Below are 17,486 nucleotides of genomic sequence, written 5' to 3'. Positions count from 1 at the left end.
AATGTCAGTAGGTCACTCTCTCATGATTATTCCAAGGCGCTGTCCATCGTGGTGAAATAGCCAATCCACCATTTTGGTTTGGATCAACAGTGGGTCTCTATTCATTGAGGAATTCCAAGTCAATGTCCATTGTTCTGATATAGCCAACTGAATGTTGTGGTAAAGATCATTATTAAGTCTCTGTTTACAGATCAATCCAAGGCGCTGTCCATGGTGCTGAAATAGCCAACCCACCATTGTGGTGCAGAGTATCAGTCGGTCGCAGTGTCATTAAAAATCCTCGGCACACCCTGCCACCCACACCTTGGCGGTTGTGGGTGGTGGGGGGGCCTGGATGTGGGGTTCGGTGTTCCCTTGCCTTCCGGAGGGGTCTCCCACAGGACATGACAGTTGGATGACGTGGGAATGTGAGTGTGTTTGGGGTAGGGTTGACTTTGTGTGTGTGTGTGTGTGTGTGTGTGTGTGTGTGTGTGTGTGTGTGTGTGTGTGTGTGTGTGTGTACGTGCTTGCTAGCGTGTGTGTGTGTGAGTGTGTCAGAATGTGAGTGTGTTTGGTTTAGGGATGAGTGGTTGTGTGTGTGTGTGTGTGTGAGTGTATGTGTGTGTATGTGTGTGCATGCATGTGTGTGTGTTAGTGTGAGTGAGTGAGTGGGTGTAAGTGTTGGGTTGGGGCGGGGGGGAGTGAGGTGGGAGAGGACAGGGTGGGAGGGGTGGGAGGGGACAGGGTGAGAGGGGTGGGTCGGGGGGTGGACGGGGGATCGGAGGGGGGTGATGCCCTGGATCTCGGGGTGCGTGGCCGGAGCGCTGGGGGGTGTACTGGCCTGGGGTGGGTAGCCGCCCGTGTGGGCCGGTTCTCCCGGGTGGGTCATGGCCCTCCGCCTGTGTGGGGGGTTGGCTCTTGGGTTCTTGGGCCTTGGGCTCTCGGCTCTGACCGCCCCGGGCGTCCGGCGCCCGGGTGGACCGGCTCCTGCCGGTCGTGGCTCCGCGGAGTGTATCATTCAAAATCCATGGCACTGTCCATGGTGCTGAAACAGCCAATCCACCGTAGTGATGCAGAATATCAGTAGTTCACTGATAATTCCAAGGCACATGATGATTCCAAGGCGCTGTCCATGGTGTGGAAATAGCCAATCCATAATTGTGGTGCAGAGTATCAGTTGGTGACTTTGTCGGTAAAAATCCAAGATGCTGTCCATGGCGCTGAAATAGCTAATACACCGTTGCAGTGCAGAAAATCAGCGGGCCACTCTTTCATGTTAACTCCAAGGCACTGTCCATGGTGCTGAAATACCGAAATGCAGCGTTTTGGTAGAGATTAACAGTGGGTCTTTATTCATTGATGAATTCCAATTGCTGACCATTCTGCTGATATAGCCAATTGAGTGTTGTGGTGAAGTTTAAAGGTGGGTCGCTGTTTACCAATAAATCCAAGGTGCTGTCCATGGTGCTCAAATAGACAATCCACCATTGTGGTGCAGAGTATCAGTTGTTCTCAGTATCTTTAAAAATCAGAGGGGCTGTCCATGGTGCTGAAATAGCCAATCCACCATTGTGATGCAGAATATCAGTTGGTCACTGTTCGGGAAAAATCCAAGACGCTGTCCATGGTGCTGAAATAGCTAATACACCGTTGTGGTGCAGAAAATCAGTGGGACGCTCTTTCATGATGATTCCAAGGCACTGTCCATGGTGCTAAAATACTCAAACCCACCATTTTGGTCAAAATTAACAGTAGGGCTATATTCATCGATGAATTCCAATTGCTGTACATGCTGCTGATATAGCCAACTGCCTGTTGTGGTGAAGTTTAACAGTGGGTTGCTGTTTAGCAATAAATCCAATGCGCTGTCCATGGTGCTGAAATAGCCAATCCACCATTGATGTGCAGAGTAGCAAATGGTCAAATGGTCACTGCAGACCCATCGCCAGACATGGGGGTGAGGGGTGGGGGTGGGGGGGTTGGAGTGAGGATGATGCAGTGCATGCTCGTGCTAATATATTTTGGGGGATTTTGCCCTCTTGCCCCTGCGTAGACCCGGCCCTGTTACACCATATCAGTTTCCCTGTTTGTGGCAGCTATAAACCTGCTACTCAAAGCCGGAGAGTCACAGTGTAAAGGACCAAAGGCAGGCGATGGAATAAGACATATAGCCTGCAAAACATTCATGGACGACATCACCGTGATAACCCCATCCATTCTCGGGACGCGATGGGTCCTGGGTTCACCGGAGAAGATGGCCACCTGGGCCCACATGCAGTTCAAGCCTGGCAAATCCAGGTGCCTTCTGAATGGAAGTCTGTCAAATAACTCCTTCAGCATCCAGGGGTTGGAGATTCCAACCATTCAGAAGGAACGAATCCAATGCTTGGGAAAGAGAGTGCTATAACAGCACTCTGAAGGACAGGGGGAACCTCGAGTACACCTCAGCTCAACTAAGGGAGTGACTGAGGAGAATCGATAAGTGTCCGCTGTTGGACAGATTTAAGGTGTGGTGCTTCCAGCATGGCATCATAACAAGACTCCAGTGGCCGTTTCTGCTCTACGACTTCCCTATGACTAGATTAGAAGCAATCCAGCATTCAGCTTAGTCAACCTCTACAGCAAGTCTTCAGTACTCCGGTTACCATGCTCCTTGGTCAGTGTGCAAGCTTTTAGTCTCCAGGGACACTGCCATTAACTGCGGCAGGAAGTGGAAACCCCTTGAAACAGTGAAGGAAGCAGAAGCCTACCGGAGGTATCAAGAAATCGTGGGCACTGTGTGTTGGGGACATCTGGGGCTTGGCAACTATAGTGCCAAGAGCTGGTCAAAAAGCAACACACAAGACAGAAGGGACTTGGTGGTGCAAAGGATGCAGGAGACAGCTGAAGAAGAATTAAAGAAGAATTAAAGTGGCAGTGTTGGGTTCCCAGGCGCGCTGGATGCAGTGGGACAGGGCACTCGATAGACCACTGTCTTGGAAACTGTTCTGGGGTACTGACCAAAGCAAGCTGAACTTCCTGCTGCGTGCTGTGGCTGATCTCCTACTCATACCAAGCAATTTGAAGATCTGGGGCAAGGAGCAAGAGGCATTCTGTAGGTCGTGAGGCACCAGCCTCTGCACACTGAACCACATTCTGACCAGCTGCCCAAAAGCTCTTGCAGATGGGTGCTACAGGTGGAGACATGGCAAAGTCCTCACCAAGGTTGCCATGTGGGTCAAACTACAGAGAAGCAACACCAACAAACAGCCACCAGCACCACCAAGGTTCACAAGCTTCCATCTGGAGGGCAGCAAGGTTCGGAAGGGAAAAAGATCGGACAGCCTACCATCAATGCTACGCCGCACAACAGATTGGGAGCTGCGCGTAGACCTCAAGAAGAAGTTGGTCTTTCCTCAGGAGGTAGTGGCAACTACCCTCCGACCGGATATGATCCTTCTTTCCAGGAGTTCGAAGTCCATCATTCTCGCCAAACTCACTGTTCCCTGGGAAGACAGGCTAGCCATATCTCACCAGGCACAAAGGGCTAAGTACCAGTTCATAGTAGTAGAGGCAACCCTTGCTGGGTGGCATGGCACCCTCTATCCAATTGAGGTCGGCACCAGGGTTTTCCCTGCTACATCTATGTGCTGTTTCCTGCAGAAGGTTGGGCTTAATCCAAAGTAACTGCAGAAGGCCTCCAAGGAGATTGCCACAGTAGCCGAAACCAGTTCCAGGTGGCTGTGGTTGTCAAGAAATCGTAGCTGGACCCCTCCTGCATGTGAAGGTTAACTCCGCCTTTGTTGACCTACTCAGGAGAGGTGTACAGGTTAAGGTGCGAAACACCTGTGACCCTGAGATACCTGCTGAGGATGCAGAAGGGGTCCCTAGGAACACCACTACACTCCACCAACTCCAACCTCAACATCCACATCCTATGTTGCTCCTGCAGTCTCTGCTTGTAGCAAAGCATTTTCGGTGTGTTTACTTCATCCTGACAGTGCCTGTAATTAATCTTCAGCTTGTGGCTAGGATCAACCAGTTGAGGACACTTTGTGGCTTCTCTCCTGGATTGTTGCTTTCCTTTTAGCCATGCACCGTGGAAAGAAAAACAGACCAGAAACCGATGAACAGATTTGGTCTTCCACCTTGTTCCTCATTACGATGATGTTAAAGAAGGCATATTGCAAAAAATATGATTAATCCAGAGACTCAAGGCAAAGGTTCCTGTCTCTATATATTTAGCCTCATGAGAGCTCCAAATAACTCTACTTGAGGCAAAAGAAATAATAAGGATACTCACAGACCACCCACTGACTCAATACCACCAGAGAGCAGCTGGTGTGAGTAACCACCCAGTAACGTCTGATGAGCAATAAAATACATTTACTAAACCTGTTAAAAGAACTCCAGTTTGTCACCTTTGTGGACAAGAAGGTTACACAGAGCCCATGTGCCCTCGAAACTCATTAAAAATGACCCAGATGCTTCTTACTAGGACAAACGATTTCAAATCAGAAAATGGAATGACAATGAAAATCACCATGGTAAAGATCAATGAGAGAAAAAATATAAAGCATTGATGGACACTGGCAGTACTCAGACCCTGGTGCACAGGCAACATGTACCCAATAATACGGTGTGTACTGATGAAAGCATCCCAATTTATTCAGTGCATGGCGATGAAAAGCCTTATTCTATTGCTGATATCTTGATTGAAGTGCAAGGTCAGCCATATAGTATTGAATGTTGGTGATGCAGATAACTTGCCCTTTCCTGTAATATTAGGAGAACATCTGCCAGTACTTTATCATCAGTTAAAACCTTGACAAAATTGCAATGTGGTGACATGGACACAAGTTAAGCAAAGTGAACATCTCCCAGTGCATTGCTTTTTTTTTTTTGATGGGGATTTACACACAAATTCCAGGAAATCAAGCTGCCTGAGAAGACAGGAAAAATTTAATCGAACGGTGATAATGTGTATGTAATGTGTAATGTGGGCAAATAATCCAGAATTAGACGCGCCACCACACACGTCTCTCCGTGTGCGCGTCCTATAATAATCCATATTTTTGTCAGATACTTTTATCCATACTTTTATCACTTGCGCTGAGGATATCCAATATGGCAACTGAACGGTTTTTGTTGCTTTTTCATCATATTTCAACCAATCAAGTGACTCATCGCTGCCTCCGACGGCTAACCAGCCAACCGTTGCTGAGACTGATGGACCTCATCATCAGTCGTCATCGCTCATCATCGATGAATTCTGAGCCAATCACGTCGGAGGAAACGTTTGACTGACAGGGCTGGTAGCCAATGAGCTTGCTGGATAACCTGAAAGCGGGGCTTTGGGACTTCTGACAGTTGCTGAGGGCTGAAAACTGTGGGGGTTTTTTTCTGTTCCTCTCAATCTGTGTGCCTTATCCCACACTGAAGCCTATCTGAAGTGATTTTTTGAGTACTTTATGAGTTTTTGGAGTGAAAATAATGTAACAACGGGCTAAAAACCAACATATACCATTGTACAGAGGGCATGCAGACGGTATACAGAGGATGTCCAAAATTGACACGGCCGGGGTATAGCAGTACAATTACATGTGTGAAACACTCATTTGTTGTATTACTGCTCTGACATGTTGACCTGAACTGTGTAAGACCGCAGGCTTTGGCAAAATTGTGTTTTCAAGCTATTACAGTGCTGCCACACCTATTTCCAGGTGTTTAAAGAGGGAAAAAATTCAGGCGAGAATGAAATTCATCCTAATTCAGTGTGCTGCAACATAAGTAAATCTGTGCCAGCAGCACCTAGAGTAGTTCTGCACTGGGTGAAAACACAGGTTATCAGCTTTCAAATGAGACCCCAACCATGCATGTACTCCAAACAGTTCAAGAACAGCATTCAGTTTACTTTGGGTATGTCTTTAGTTGAACTTTTAGGCGAAAATGGTCCCGAGCTTAAAGGGTTAATATGTTTATTTGGACTCTGAAAATTGACATTTCTGAATGGGTTCCAATGAGACTCTCTTTCAAACCAACAACACCGCCCCCTGCTTTAGACCCATCATTGATTTTGTCATGTTTATCTTTCCTCAGAGTGCCAATAATGTTTCCCAACAGCTGCTGGGAAATCAAGTGTCCCTGTGTTTGCACTGAGAGATGTTTTTGGGAGGAATATGGAGGAGGCGGGCGGAGAGAACTGGCTGGATAAAAGGATGGAGCTGCTCTCGGACGGGACAGAACAGGACCAGGAGACGGAGGATGAGGAGGATGAGGAAGACTCTGCTGCTGCTGCTGGCCTCTCTGGCCTTTGCCTCTCTCACGGCTTTGACTGATGGAGCTCCGCTGTGAGTAGACGTGCTGCAGCTTCTTTAATGTTCTGTTTGATGGTAGACTGGGCAGAGGACTCAAACCGTACACTGAAGTACAACTGCTGATATTGTCCTGTAGTAATGTACTGCCAAAACACTCAAGTAAGAGCAGAGAGCAAGAAATTCTTCAAAATTATATTTCATTTTTATCCTGAATGTTCAATACCAGGTGTTTCTTGTTCTTTAACAAATAGAGATTGCCATTTTTCAAAAGTAAGACTTCTCAACCTCACAGTTACACAATTAATTGTTAGAATAATAATTCAAATTATGTGCCAGCTCAAAAAATGTGTGTTAGTATGAGCAATATTATCTCTACTTGCACATTTGCACAGTTAATTGAGTATTTGTACTTTCTTATCTCTGCCTTTTTCAGAAAATATAGATATGTAACTCCCGGCTGGCATTCAATGGACATTAAATTTGTGTTGAAAGAATGTCAGTTGATAAAAAAATGTTACTTCAATGTCAAAACAACGTTGAACACCAAATGGTTGAAGTTGTGTCGTGAACTCACTTACAATTTTGAATTTTAAAAATGTAACTGAAACATATCAGTTGAAAAACAGCGTTATTTCAATGTCCAAACAACGCTGATCAATTTACCGTTGAAAAAGCATTGAAGAATCAACTCTGAATTAAATGTTTGTTGAGTCATGATAAAAGCGTTACATCCACCGACATATAGGGAACTTTCTTTGTCTCAGTTCTCATTGTCTCGTAAAGGCAGAACTATGTATCATAAAAGAACCATGCAACAGTTAAATTTAGTACATCAGTTGATAAAATTGGAAACTTGGGCGAAATATAAAACAACCATTTTACGAATTACCACTTTGTTCTGGGTGAGTTGCACCACATTTCAGGATGAGTAGTTTTCTGCAAACATAGTGGTTATGCTACCATTTCAAGTTATTAGTCTGACAGTAGCTGGGTTGGTAGGACGGTTGATTCACTAATTAACAGATCATCAGCTCAAATCCTGTATTTTCCCTCTCTCTGTGGACAAAAACTGAGGTGTAAGGAGGACACTGAATTACCAAGTGGATAGATTTTGTGCCTCCATAGGATGGTGAATGTGATTCATGTGATTTGTTGCTATACTGCTCATTGTGCAAAGTACTATATAAATTTAGCCCATTTACTGATCTATAAAGTACACATCCATACTTTAGCAGCATTTGTGTGTCAAACGATGTTGAAGAACAGAGCTTCATGGTCAACATTCTTTAGATTTGCAAAATCAAAACAAACATCAACAGTTATTCAACACTGGTAACAGATGTTTAGTCACTATTGAATTAACCAGTAAACCAGCATAAAAACACCAGCTGGGTCAGATAGTTTGTTGATTTAATTTTGAAAGTTTCACATAGATAGAAATGCCTTTCATGTTACCTGCATCTTACATAATAAGTCAGTTTGTGTAATCTGGGTCAAGGTAATGGACTTTTTTCATGCAGTGCCAAAAAAAAAAAAGTTTTACATGTTCTTTGCAAAGAAAAAAGGGAAAACCCAGTCCAGGGCTGAGATGAGAATTTCGAGTTGATCTTCTGCTGGATGATTATCAAATTCATCAATAGATCACTCATTGTGTGTGAAGTCCAGACAGCAGCTCACGACCCTTGCCTGAGCAAATATATGCTTTTGGCATGCAAACTTTATTAATTTGAGTGAACTGGACCATGAGATAAAATAAGTTACATCACTTTCAGAAGTCAAAATTATATGTTACATCATTTTAAGGATTCAAATTGCGATAAAAAAGAGGCCATGAAGCTTCATTCTGAGCCCTTTCTCAATCTGAGTCCCACGTGAAATATGAGGAGAACACTGAAGAGCAGCATTGGCTTGATTGTTCTGTCCTCTCTCCTCTCTGCAGTAAAGTCATGTCTGCCCCCAACCTGTTGAGAGTGGAAACAACAGAAAACATTTTTGTGGAGTGTCAGGACTGCACCGGAGGAGACATCAAGGTCCAAATCAACGTGATGACGCACCCAAGGAGAGATGAAATCCTCGACTCCACGTCTGTGACTCTCACCAGTGCCAATAACTACCAAATGTTTGGACAAGTCAAGGTGAGGGAATTATTCATAATGCAGAAATGGTTCTCATAAAGGTCCCTCGTTTTTCTCACTGTCTGTTGTTTCAGCTCGCGGGTACAAAATTCAAAAAGGATCCCAACGAGAAGCAGTACGTTTACCTGCAAGCTCAGTTTGATGATCGACTACTGGAGAAGGTGGTCTTAGTTTCCTTCCAATCTGGATACATCTTCATCCAGACAGACAAGACCCTCTACACCCCCAACAGCAGAGGTGACTCTCAAGTGCCACTGAAATGTGATAATAGCTGCTTTTATTAAGAAATCGATCATTGCAATATGAATTATAGCTACAATAACCATTCAAAACATTTTTCTGTTTGAAGGCTAGATTTTCTATTGTTTTTAATAGATTTTGGATCCAAAGATCAAATCCACCCATCCATTTTCTACCACTTATCCAGGGCCGGGTGGTGGGGGCAGCTGTCTAAGCAAAGATACCTAGACTTCCCTGTGCCCAGACACTTCCTCCAGCTCTTCTGGGGGGATTCCAAAGCGTTCCCAGGCCAGCCGAGAGACATGTGGTGGATTCCAATTCTCCCCTTAGCCCTCGCCCTTGGCCCTAACCCTTCGTTTTGCGCGTTCACGTGCAGTGGTAGTGGTGTCCCGATTCTACTTCACACCCCTTCAGACCGAGGGGGAGGGCGGAGTGCGAGGGCTATCTGGCCCTCGAAATGGAGATTTTCTGGGGGCACACTAGGAAACGAGGGCTATGTGAAATTTCCCACATTGCGCTGGGAAATGACGAAGAAAACATTAGCAGCAGCCAAATAAATCTACAAATGTGAGTATTTTTTGTTTTAAAACAAAACCAAAACGCTATTTTAAGGTCGTTGCAATGTTACGTGACAGCTCGTTAGCGATAAGTGCATCTGCTCATGTAACGTTAACGATTAACTTGTTTTAATTTCTGCACGACCATGACACGTTTTGTTGATATTACCATAGCCTGCTTTTCTGCTTTGAGTGTATAAGACACCCAAAAACATGCCATTTGTGCTCTGCTAGTAAACATTATCGGAGCATTATGCAGCATCACGGACTGTAAGGTTAATGTCAACAAGCACCGCTGGGATAATATGATTGATAAAGAATGAAACGTGTGGGCTTTAAACGAATAATTCCTTTACAACAGTGTTGCATATTAACCAGACAATTCTGAAAACGTTATAGAATAAAATAACCAGCCTGGCAGCAGATTACAACATCATATTACTTGAGATTTTATTCAGATATAACAGCTGTACCCCTCTTTTGTGTCAGAACTTTTCACTCATATTTCACTTTACTTTTTATACAAGGAAGAAGAACAAGAAGAGGAAGAAGATCATCATCAGAAGATCTTTTGAAAAAAAAGTGCAAAGGAGCAGAAGTGCCACAAAGAGAGTGAAGCCAAAACTGTGCGTTTCTTGAGCCTTTTTGCCAGATGCAAATAATGAATCCTTGTCCATACCATGGTGTGTAGGACCCTTTTGCACATTTTATTATTGTTCTGGTTAGTTAAATACATAAGAGTACATTTTTTTTGTTTTATAGAACTAATGGTTTGACAAAAATGTTTATTTTGGTTGTTGTGCAATATTGATGGTGGATGTTTACACACAGCTTAATCCTTTTACATATTTATACTATTTTATTAATTTTGGAGCAAATAAAGCTAAAACTGTTGCTGGTAATTCCAATTGCATAATAAAATGCATTCTTTCTAATTTGTATGAATTATTATTAACATTTTTATGCAGCACACAGAAAAAGCAGAAAAAACAATCCAATTGCCCAGGAAAGGGACATTAGTTCAGCTGGCGACAGCACTGTAAGTTCTTTTGTAAACAATACCGTCAGTTTACTTTGTCACGGGCAGCTAGTGATGACGTATGATGATCTCGAAGGGCTGTCCCATTTCTTCGGGGGGAATTTCAGGCCCTACCCCTTGACACTCTGTTTCAAGGGGTAGGGCAAGGGAAAGGGTTAAGGGCTTGGGCGAGGGGTAGGGATGGAAAATAGAATTGGAATTGGGCCTTAGTCTCTCCAGTGTGTCCTGGGTCTTCCCTGGGGTCTCCTCCCAATGGGACATGCCTGGAACACCTCCCCAGGGAGGCGTCCAGGACGCATCCTAAAGAGGTGCCTGAGCCACCACAGCTGGCTTCTCTCAATGCGGAGGAGTAGCAGCTCTACTCCAAACTCCTCCCTGGTGACTGAGCTCCTCACCCTATGTCTAAGGGAGCGCCCAGCCACCCTACGAAGGAAGCTCATTTCAGCTGCTTGTGTCCAGGATCCTGTCTTTTTGGTCATGATCCAAATCTCATGACCATAGGTGAGGGTGGGAATGTAGACTGAGCGGTAAATCGAGAGCTTTGCCATTTGGTTCAGCTCTTTCTTCCCCTCAACGGACCAATACAAGGACTGCATCACTGCAGACTGCACCAATCTGTCAATCTCACGCTCCATCCTTCTCCCACTCGTGAACAAGACCCCAAGATACTTAAACCTCCACTTGGGCCAGAGTCTCTCCACCAACCTGGAGAGGGCAAGCCACCTTCCTCCGGTCCAGGACCATGGCCTCAGATTTGTAGGTGCTGATCCTCATCCCTGTCGCTTCACACTCGGCTGCAAACCGCCCCAGTGCATGCTGCAGGTCCAGGTTCGATGGAGCCAACGGAACAGCATCATCTGCAAAAAGCAAAGATGAAATCCTGTGGCTCCCAAACCGGACCCCCTCCGGACCCTCACTGCACCTAGAAATTCTGTCCATAAAGATTATGAACAGAACCAGTCCAAAGAGATGTTTTAAATATTTTATTCATCACCTGTTGTTGCTCTCAAGACTTTGCATTAAAGTTTATTTCACAGCTCTAAAGCACTCTGCACTTTAGGACATGGGTATCTAGCCCCAAAGTATAGATTTACTGTTTTTTACTTCCCCAAATGAACTCTCCTGTTTTTTTTTTCCTCTTGTCACAGTTCATTACAGGATGTTTGCTGTGACGCCCCAGATGGAGCCTGTGGAGAGGGATCCACAAACTAAATCTGAAGCCTCTATCGCCATTGAAATTGTGGTAATGTGTCTCATTTTTAGCCAATGCCAACGTGCAGCTGAAAACATTAAGAGCATGTAGCGCAACCATAAAATCCAATTTCACATAAGATGGAACATTTAAACATTGAGCTATTTGATTACTTTTATTAAAATTTTGTAATGACAAACATTTTAATATGAAATATATCTTCAAATGTGAGTTTAAGTGTTATGAGTGTTGGAATAACAGTTTTCAGGGACATCTGTGCAGACCTGGTGAATGAACAGAAATTAGTTTCTGTTCATTACTCAGAAAAGACATTGTCTGAGCTGTACATGCCAAAATATATTTCTGTTTCTGTTGAATGAATGATAAAGTCACCTTTACACTGGATGTCTGAATGATAAAGATTTTTTCCACTCAGACCCCTGATGGCATCGTTTTACAAGTTAATCCAGTCTCATTGACATCAGGCATTCACTCAAACTATTATCAACTCCCTGAAATCGCGAGGTGAGTATTTTTATTTGATTTTGATTAATTTTTAAATTTAGATTTTTTTACAAATTTACAAGGTAAATTCACCCTAAATTCACCCTAAAATCACACCGTTCACAAGAATGGTGAATACATTCAATGTACTTTCAAAACAAAAATACATTCAAATACAATTTGAATGTATTTTAAATAACATGCTTGTTGAATAATGAGTAACCAAAACGTAACCAGTGAAGTAACCTGCCAAAGACTATTTCAAATGTAGACAGCGTTGAACTGCTTGCTGTGCACCCAATAGGATCAGTATGAGGTTTAGAGTCTTGCTCAAGAACACTTTGCATGTGAACAGGGAGAGACGCAGAATCGATCCTGCAACCTTCTGATTGAAAGTTGGAAAAAGATTGAAAATTCGGAACTATTTAATTACATTACTGAAAATTAATACATTATTAGCTTTTTTACATGACTGTGTGTGTGTGTGTGTGTGTGTGTGTGTGTGTGTGTGTGTGTGTAGTCCTGGCCTGTGGAAGGTGGTGGCCAGGTTCCAAAGTAATCCACAACAAAGCTATTCAGCGGATTTTGAGGTGAAAGAATACGGTGAGTCTCTTCTTAACGTCACTGTACAAGTGTCTGTAAATATATTTTATTTTGAAGGAATAACTATTGAAAAATATTTTATGTTGACAGTGCTTCCCAGTTTTGAGGTGAAACTCAAACCTCAGGACTCCTACTTCTACGTGGACAGCAACGACCTGACTGTGGAAATCAAAGCAACGTGAGTCAAACTTTAGAGCAGTTGGAGGATAGGAGACTGGATTGTTGGAGTAACTGTGAGAAAAGATAAAACAAAATGAAGCATGTTGTAATCCGTGTGGCTTCTGTTTTCTCCATCTATTTTTCTTTTTAAAGTCGCTTTTCAGTCCCTGTGGAGGTTTGATTTGTCTCGTTCTTGTGGTTTCAGGTATCTGTTTGGTAAAGAGGTGGACGGGACGGCCTATGTCGTGTTTGGAGTTATGCAGAAGGGACAGAAGAAAAGCTTCCCAAGCTCTCTTCAGAGAGTGCCAGTAAGTACAGATTAATCCTAATCCAAATGTTGCAGAATAAAATCAAAAATTTAGATGGGTGTGGGGGGTTACATTGGTATCTGTAGTATTTGTACATTTTCACAATTTTCAGCATGTATTCTCAGTGCACCACCTTCTCATATTAAAGCTGAAAGTCTGCACTTGAGGCACTTTTCCTTTCAGTTCTGTTGTGGTGGTTTAAAGTCTTTGGGCATTTAAGGAACAAAGTAAGGTCAATTGATTGCACCCTCCATGACGGGAATAGAGAATAACACAAACATCAGGCCTTATGTCCTACGTATTTATTCATACAGTAATAAAACAGTTTAGAATGTTTACATGACGTCTGAAACTGGATTGTAAAAGTGTATATAAAGAATCTGCTCAACCGTGGAACAACTTTGGCTTTGAAGCTGAACATTGTTGAAATGTTTGGCCTTGAACAGCTCGTTGCTGAATTGACAGCTCAGTTTCTTGTTGCATGAACTTCATGGGTCATTAGTTTAACTGGCTAATGGCACTGCAGTTATGTGTCTCTGTTGTTATTGTGAATGGAAACAACTTCAGGGATGTCAGGTTTTTCATGTTTAAAAAACAATAATATTTCAAGTTCTTTATGTGACTGTGAAGAGTCGAAATGCGCAAAATTGTATCATTGTCTGAATTTTTGCTCGTTGAATGTTTCCCAGGATGTGTTTTTTCACTGTTCCTTGTGGCATTAGGTCCAGAGGGGTGATGGGAAGGCCATCCTGAAGAGTGAGCACATCACTCAGGTCTTTCCGAACATCCAGGAACTTGTTGGAGACTCCATTTTTGTCTCTGTCAGTGTGTTGACTGAGAGCGGTAAGAGACCAGGACATCCACTTCGGCTCTGATGCAGCTGAATAATATGAACAGACGACCCTCAGCTCCTCACCTCCTACTTACTTTGTGGCTTCCTGTTGCAGGTAGTGAAATGGTGGAGGCAGAAGTCAGAGGCATCCAGATTGTCACTTCACCCTACACTATCCACTTCAAGAAAACTCCCAGATACTTCAAACCAGGAATGTCTTTTGATGTCACGGTGAGGTGCTTCTTTTATGTATTGATATATTTTAACTTTAAAAATTTGCATTTCTGTCAACTTAAAAAAATGTAAAACCTCCCCATCAGAGAGAGATGTCCTGGATCTGGTGTCTGGGCCTGAATCAGTTCAGGTCATCAGGATTTCTACAAAAATGTTAAAGATAATTTCTACATTTTGCCAAGTCATTCTTCATAATATTGTCACAATATTGTTGAGTCTCAGTTCTTCTGTTCAGTCTTCAGGTTTGGTGGTTCAATAAATATGAAATTGTTAACATTGTATTATTAATATTATTGTAATATATTGCACTAAAGACTACGAGTTCTATTCATTTACAGATCACAATGCTGTGATTTACTTGTCACTTGAGATCAGATTGCACTGTGTTTGGCCCCTGAGGTGAAATGAGATTGATGCCCCTGATCAAGATTAAAAACTGGCAACAGACAGGACTCGCCGTGGAGAAGAAGTGTAATGGACATCTTGTGGAAATGTTATAGTCTCCATTATAAAATTGTGATTGGGAAGGGATTTTTTTTTAAGGATAAGTGGACAAAATTAGAGCATCTTCATCTGAGTTCTACAGCCTTCGAAATAACTTTACTTTCAATAAAATTTGTGTGGAGCAGCAAAGAGCGTGTTGAACCTTAAACATGAAGTCTCATATCTCAGCTCATATAGACACACAGAGATGTGCTGTTATTGATATTGAATTGATTTGGGTCGGTGGATTGGGCCGGTGGGTGCCGGTTCATGTCCGGGTGGCCGGGGTGTCCTGCGGCGAGTGTGGCTGGGGGCCCTGGGCCCTGGTGCCTGGGGGCTGTCCCCTTCCATTAGGGTGGGGGTGTCGGCCTGGCTGGGGGGGCCGATCGGCTCGGGCGTGCTGCCACTCCCTGGGTCGGTGCATGTCCCTGGGGTCTGGTTGCTGCCCCGGAATCCAGGGCATCGGGGTGGGTGGTTGTGGTGGTGGGGGACAGGGGGGTGGGGTGGATGGGAGTGGGGGTGGCGGACGGGGGGTGGGGTGGATGGGGGGTAGATAGGGGGGTGGTGGTGGTGGGCTGTGGGGGTTAGGGGGTTGGGGAAGTGGGTGTGCGTGTACGTGCATGTGTGTATGTGTGTGGGTGTGTAGGTGTGAGTATGTATGTGTGTTTTTGTATGAGTGGGTATGTATGTATGTGTATGTGAGTGTGTGGGTGTGTATCTGGATATGTATGTATATGTGTGTGACTGTGTATGTGTAAGTGTGTATGTATGTGTGGGTATGTTTCTGTGAGCATGTATGTACGTGTGTGGGTGTGTATCTGTAAGTATGTATGTATGTCTGTATGTGTGGGTGTATATGTGTGGGCGACTGGAGGTATGTATGTGAGGAGAGAGTGTGGTGCCCTGTGGGGGGGGGGGGTGGGCCTGATGGTGGTGGGACCTGGGTCTGGGTCCTTCCACTGCCCCCTGTCTGTCCTCACCTCCGCTCCTCCTGATGCATGATGGGTGTGTGCTTCTTGGGTCGGTGGGTCTCTGGCTATGGTCGCTGTCCGCACTGGTCCTGCGGGGGAGTGGCGCTCCTGGCCCCGTCCTTCATCCGGGGGATCCTGGGTGACAGGGGTGCTGCGGTGCTGCATCCCCGGACCCCCCTCTACCTCCGCTCTCATGCACACACACGTAGGGCTTTGGGAGGTGGGCTTATCAAGTTGGGTGTGGTGGAGGGGGCCATCTAAGTGGCCTCAATCACTGCACCCTTCAGTGGCTCGCCTCTCAGTCTTAAAGGTGTAATACAACATTTTGATTCCCGGGTGGATCACCTAAATAATTGGTGGGTCTGTTTGTCAATCATTCTGACGAGCTGCTTTCGTAAGGCGGTTCTCCGCGCTTGCGCCCAATCAGCTTCTCCCTTTTGCGCATGCGCATTCAGAGTGTTTATGTAGCCGGTGAGCTTCTGAGCTCGTACTTACCGATGGCGAGTCTGACATAATGAAACTGTAGCTGTTTCGGAAAAAAAAAGCTTTATTTATGAGCGAGGCGGATCGCAGAAACTGTACAGAGCCGTGCACACCGGAGAAGAGGAGATCGCGCTCGTACACTTCCGCGTTTTCTGGGAGAAGCAGGAGAGCCGGGCGGATGGTCTGGCGCATGCGCGTTGTTCAAAAAGTGAATAACAGACGTGGGGCTTCGTCTTTTCGAGAAAATGTTGTATTCCACCTTTAATTGCACTTCGTCATCTAACACGACCAAATACATACAAACACACGTCGGGGGGTCTTGGCGCATCATGTCGGGGGTGGGGCTGTTCAGGTAGATGGGACTGCTCGTTTGGCCTCACTCGCGGCACGGTGTGGTTACTGACCCTCAATTTTAATCGCAAACAACATATACTCCATCAACACTCATGATGGCGGGGGGGGGGGGGCAATGGGGTCTTCTGCGCCCCCGTTTACGGATTCCGGGTGGGGGGCTGTTGTTTTCCGCGCAGGCCTGGGGTTTGGACCGGCTGTGGTTTGGGGGGCTGCTGGCTCTGGGGGGTGCATACCTGTCTGCAGCGGTGGGGTTTGGGGGTGGGGGCAGCGGTTGTGGGTGGCGGGGGGGCCTGGATGTGGGGTTCGGTGTTCCCTTGCCTTCCGGGGGGGTCTCCCACAGGACATGACGGTTGGATGACGTGGGAATGTGAGTGTGTTTAGGGTAGGGTTGACTCTGTGTGTGTGTGTGTGTGTGTGTGTGTGTGTGTGTGTGTGCGGGTTTTCGTATGGTCGTGGGGACAAAATGTCCCCACAACATAGGAAAACCAGGCACAATGTCATTTGTGGGGACATTTCTTGGGTCCCCATGAAGGGAAACAGTGTTTTCTTGACCATGTTGTTGTTACTGAAAAAAGTAAAAGTGCAAAAACATTTCTTTAGGGCTACACTTTGTTTTGGTGTGGGTTAGGGTTAGGGTCAGGGTTAGGGGCTAGACATGAATGGGAGTCAATGGACGGTCCCCACAAGGATAGAAATACGAGACTGTGTGTGTGTGTGTGTGTGTGTGTGTGTGTGTGTGTGTGTGTGTGTGTGTGTGTGTGTGCATGCGTGTGTGTATTTCAGTGTGAGTGAGTGAGTGTGAGTGTTGGGTTGGGGCGGGGGGGAGTGAGGTGGGAGAGGACAGGGTGGGAGGGGTGGGTCGGGGGGTGGACGGGGGGGGGGTGATGCCCTGGATCTCGGGGTGCATGGCCGGAGCGCTGGGGGGTGTACTGGCCTGGGGTGGGTAGCCGCCGGGTAGGCCGGTTCTCCTGGGTGGGTCATGGCCCTCCGCCTGTGTGGGGCGTCGGCTTTTGGGTTCTTGGGCCTTGGGCTCTCGGCTCTGCCCGCCCCAGGCGTACGGCGCCATGGGTGGACCGGCTCCTGCCGGTCATGGATCCGCGGGGCCCGGGCCCCGGGA

General features: G+C 45.5%; 1 protein-coding gene across 1 annotated transcript in view; it reads left to right on the top strand.

Annotated features, from left to right (window-relative positions):
• The first annotated feature begins 6,231 nt into the window (after positions 1 to 6,231).
• The window catches only part of LOC115390826 (complement C3-like), a 75,835-nt gene continuing 64,580 nt past the window's right edge, over positions 6,232 to 17,486 (top strand). The window contains exons 1-10 of the mRNA XM_030094843.1: positions 6,232 to 6,308; positions 8,215 to 8,410; positions 8,485 to 8,647; positions 11,395 to 11,489; positions 11,875 to 11,963; positions 12,463 to 12,545; positions 12,636 to 12,723; positions 12,910 to 13,012; positions 13,735 to 13,855; positions 13,960 to 14,075. Coding sequence (XP_029950703.1) covers positions 6,232 to 6,308; positions 8,215 to 8,410; positions 8,485 to 8,647; positions 11,395 to 11,489; positions 11,875 to 11,963; positions 12,463 to 12,545; positions 12,636 to 12,723; positions 12,910 to 13,012; positions 13,735 to 13,855; positions 13,960 to 14,075 — 1,131 coding nt within the window. The remainder of the gene's footprint in view (positions 6,309 to 8,214; positions 8,411 to 8,484; positions 8,648 to 11,394; positions 11,490 to 11,874; positions 11,964 to 12,462; positions 12,546 to 12,635; positions 12,724 to 12,909; positions 13,013 to 13,734; positions 13,856 to 13,959; positions 14,076 to 17,486) is intronic.

This window comes from Salarias fasciatus, chromosome 6 (genome assembly GCF_902148845.1).
Source record: "Salarias fasciatus chromosome 6, fSalaFa1.1, whole genome shotgun sequence".
In the NCBI taxonomy this organism is placed as follows: Eukaryota; Metazoa; Chordata; class Actinopteri; order Blenniiformes; family Blenniidae; genus Salarias; species Salarias fasciatus.
The sequence above is the reverse complement of the archived record's forward strand: the minus strand, read 5'-3'. Positions and strand labels throughout refer to the sequence as shown.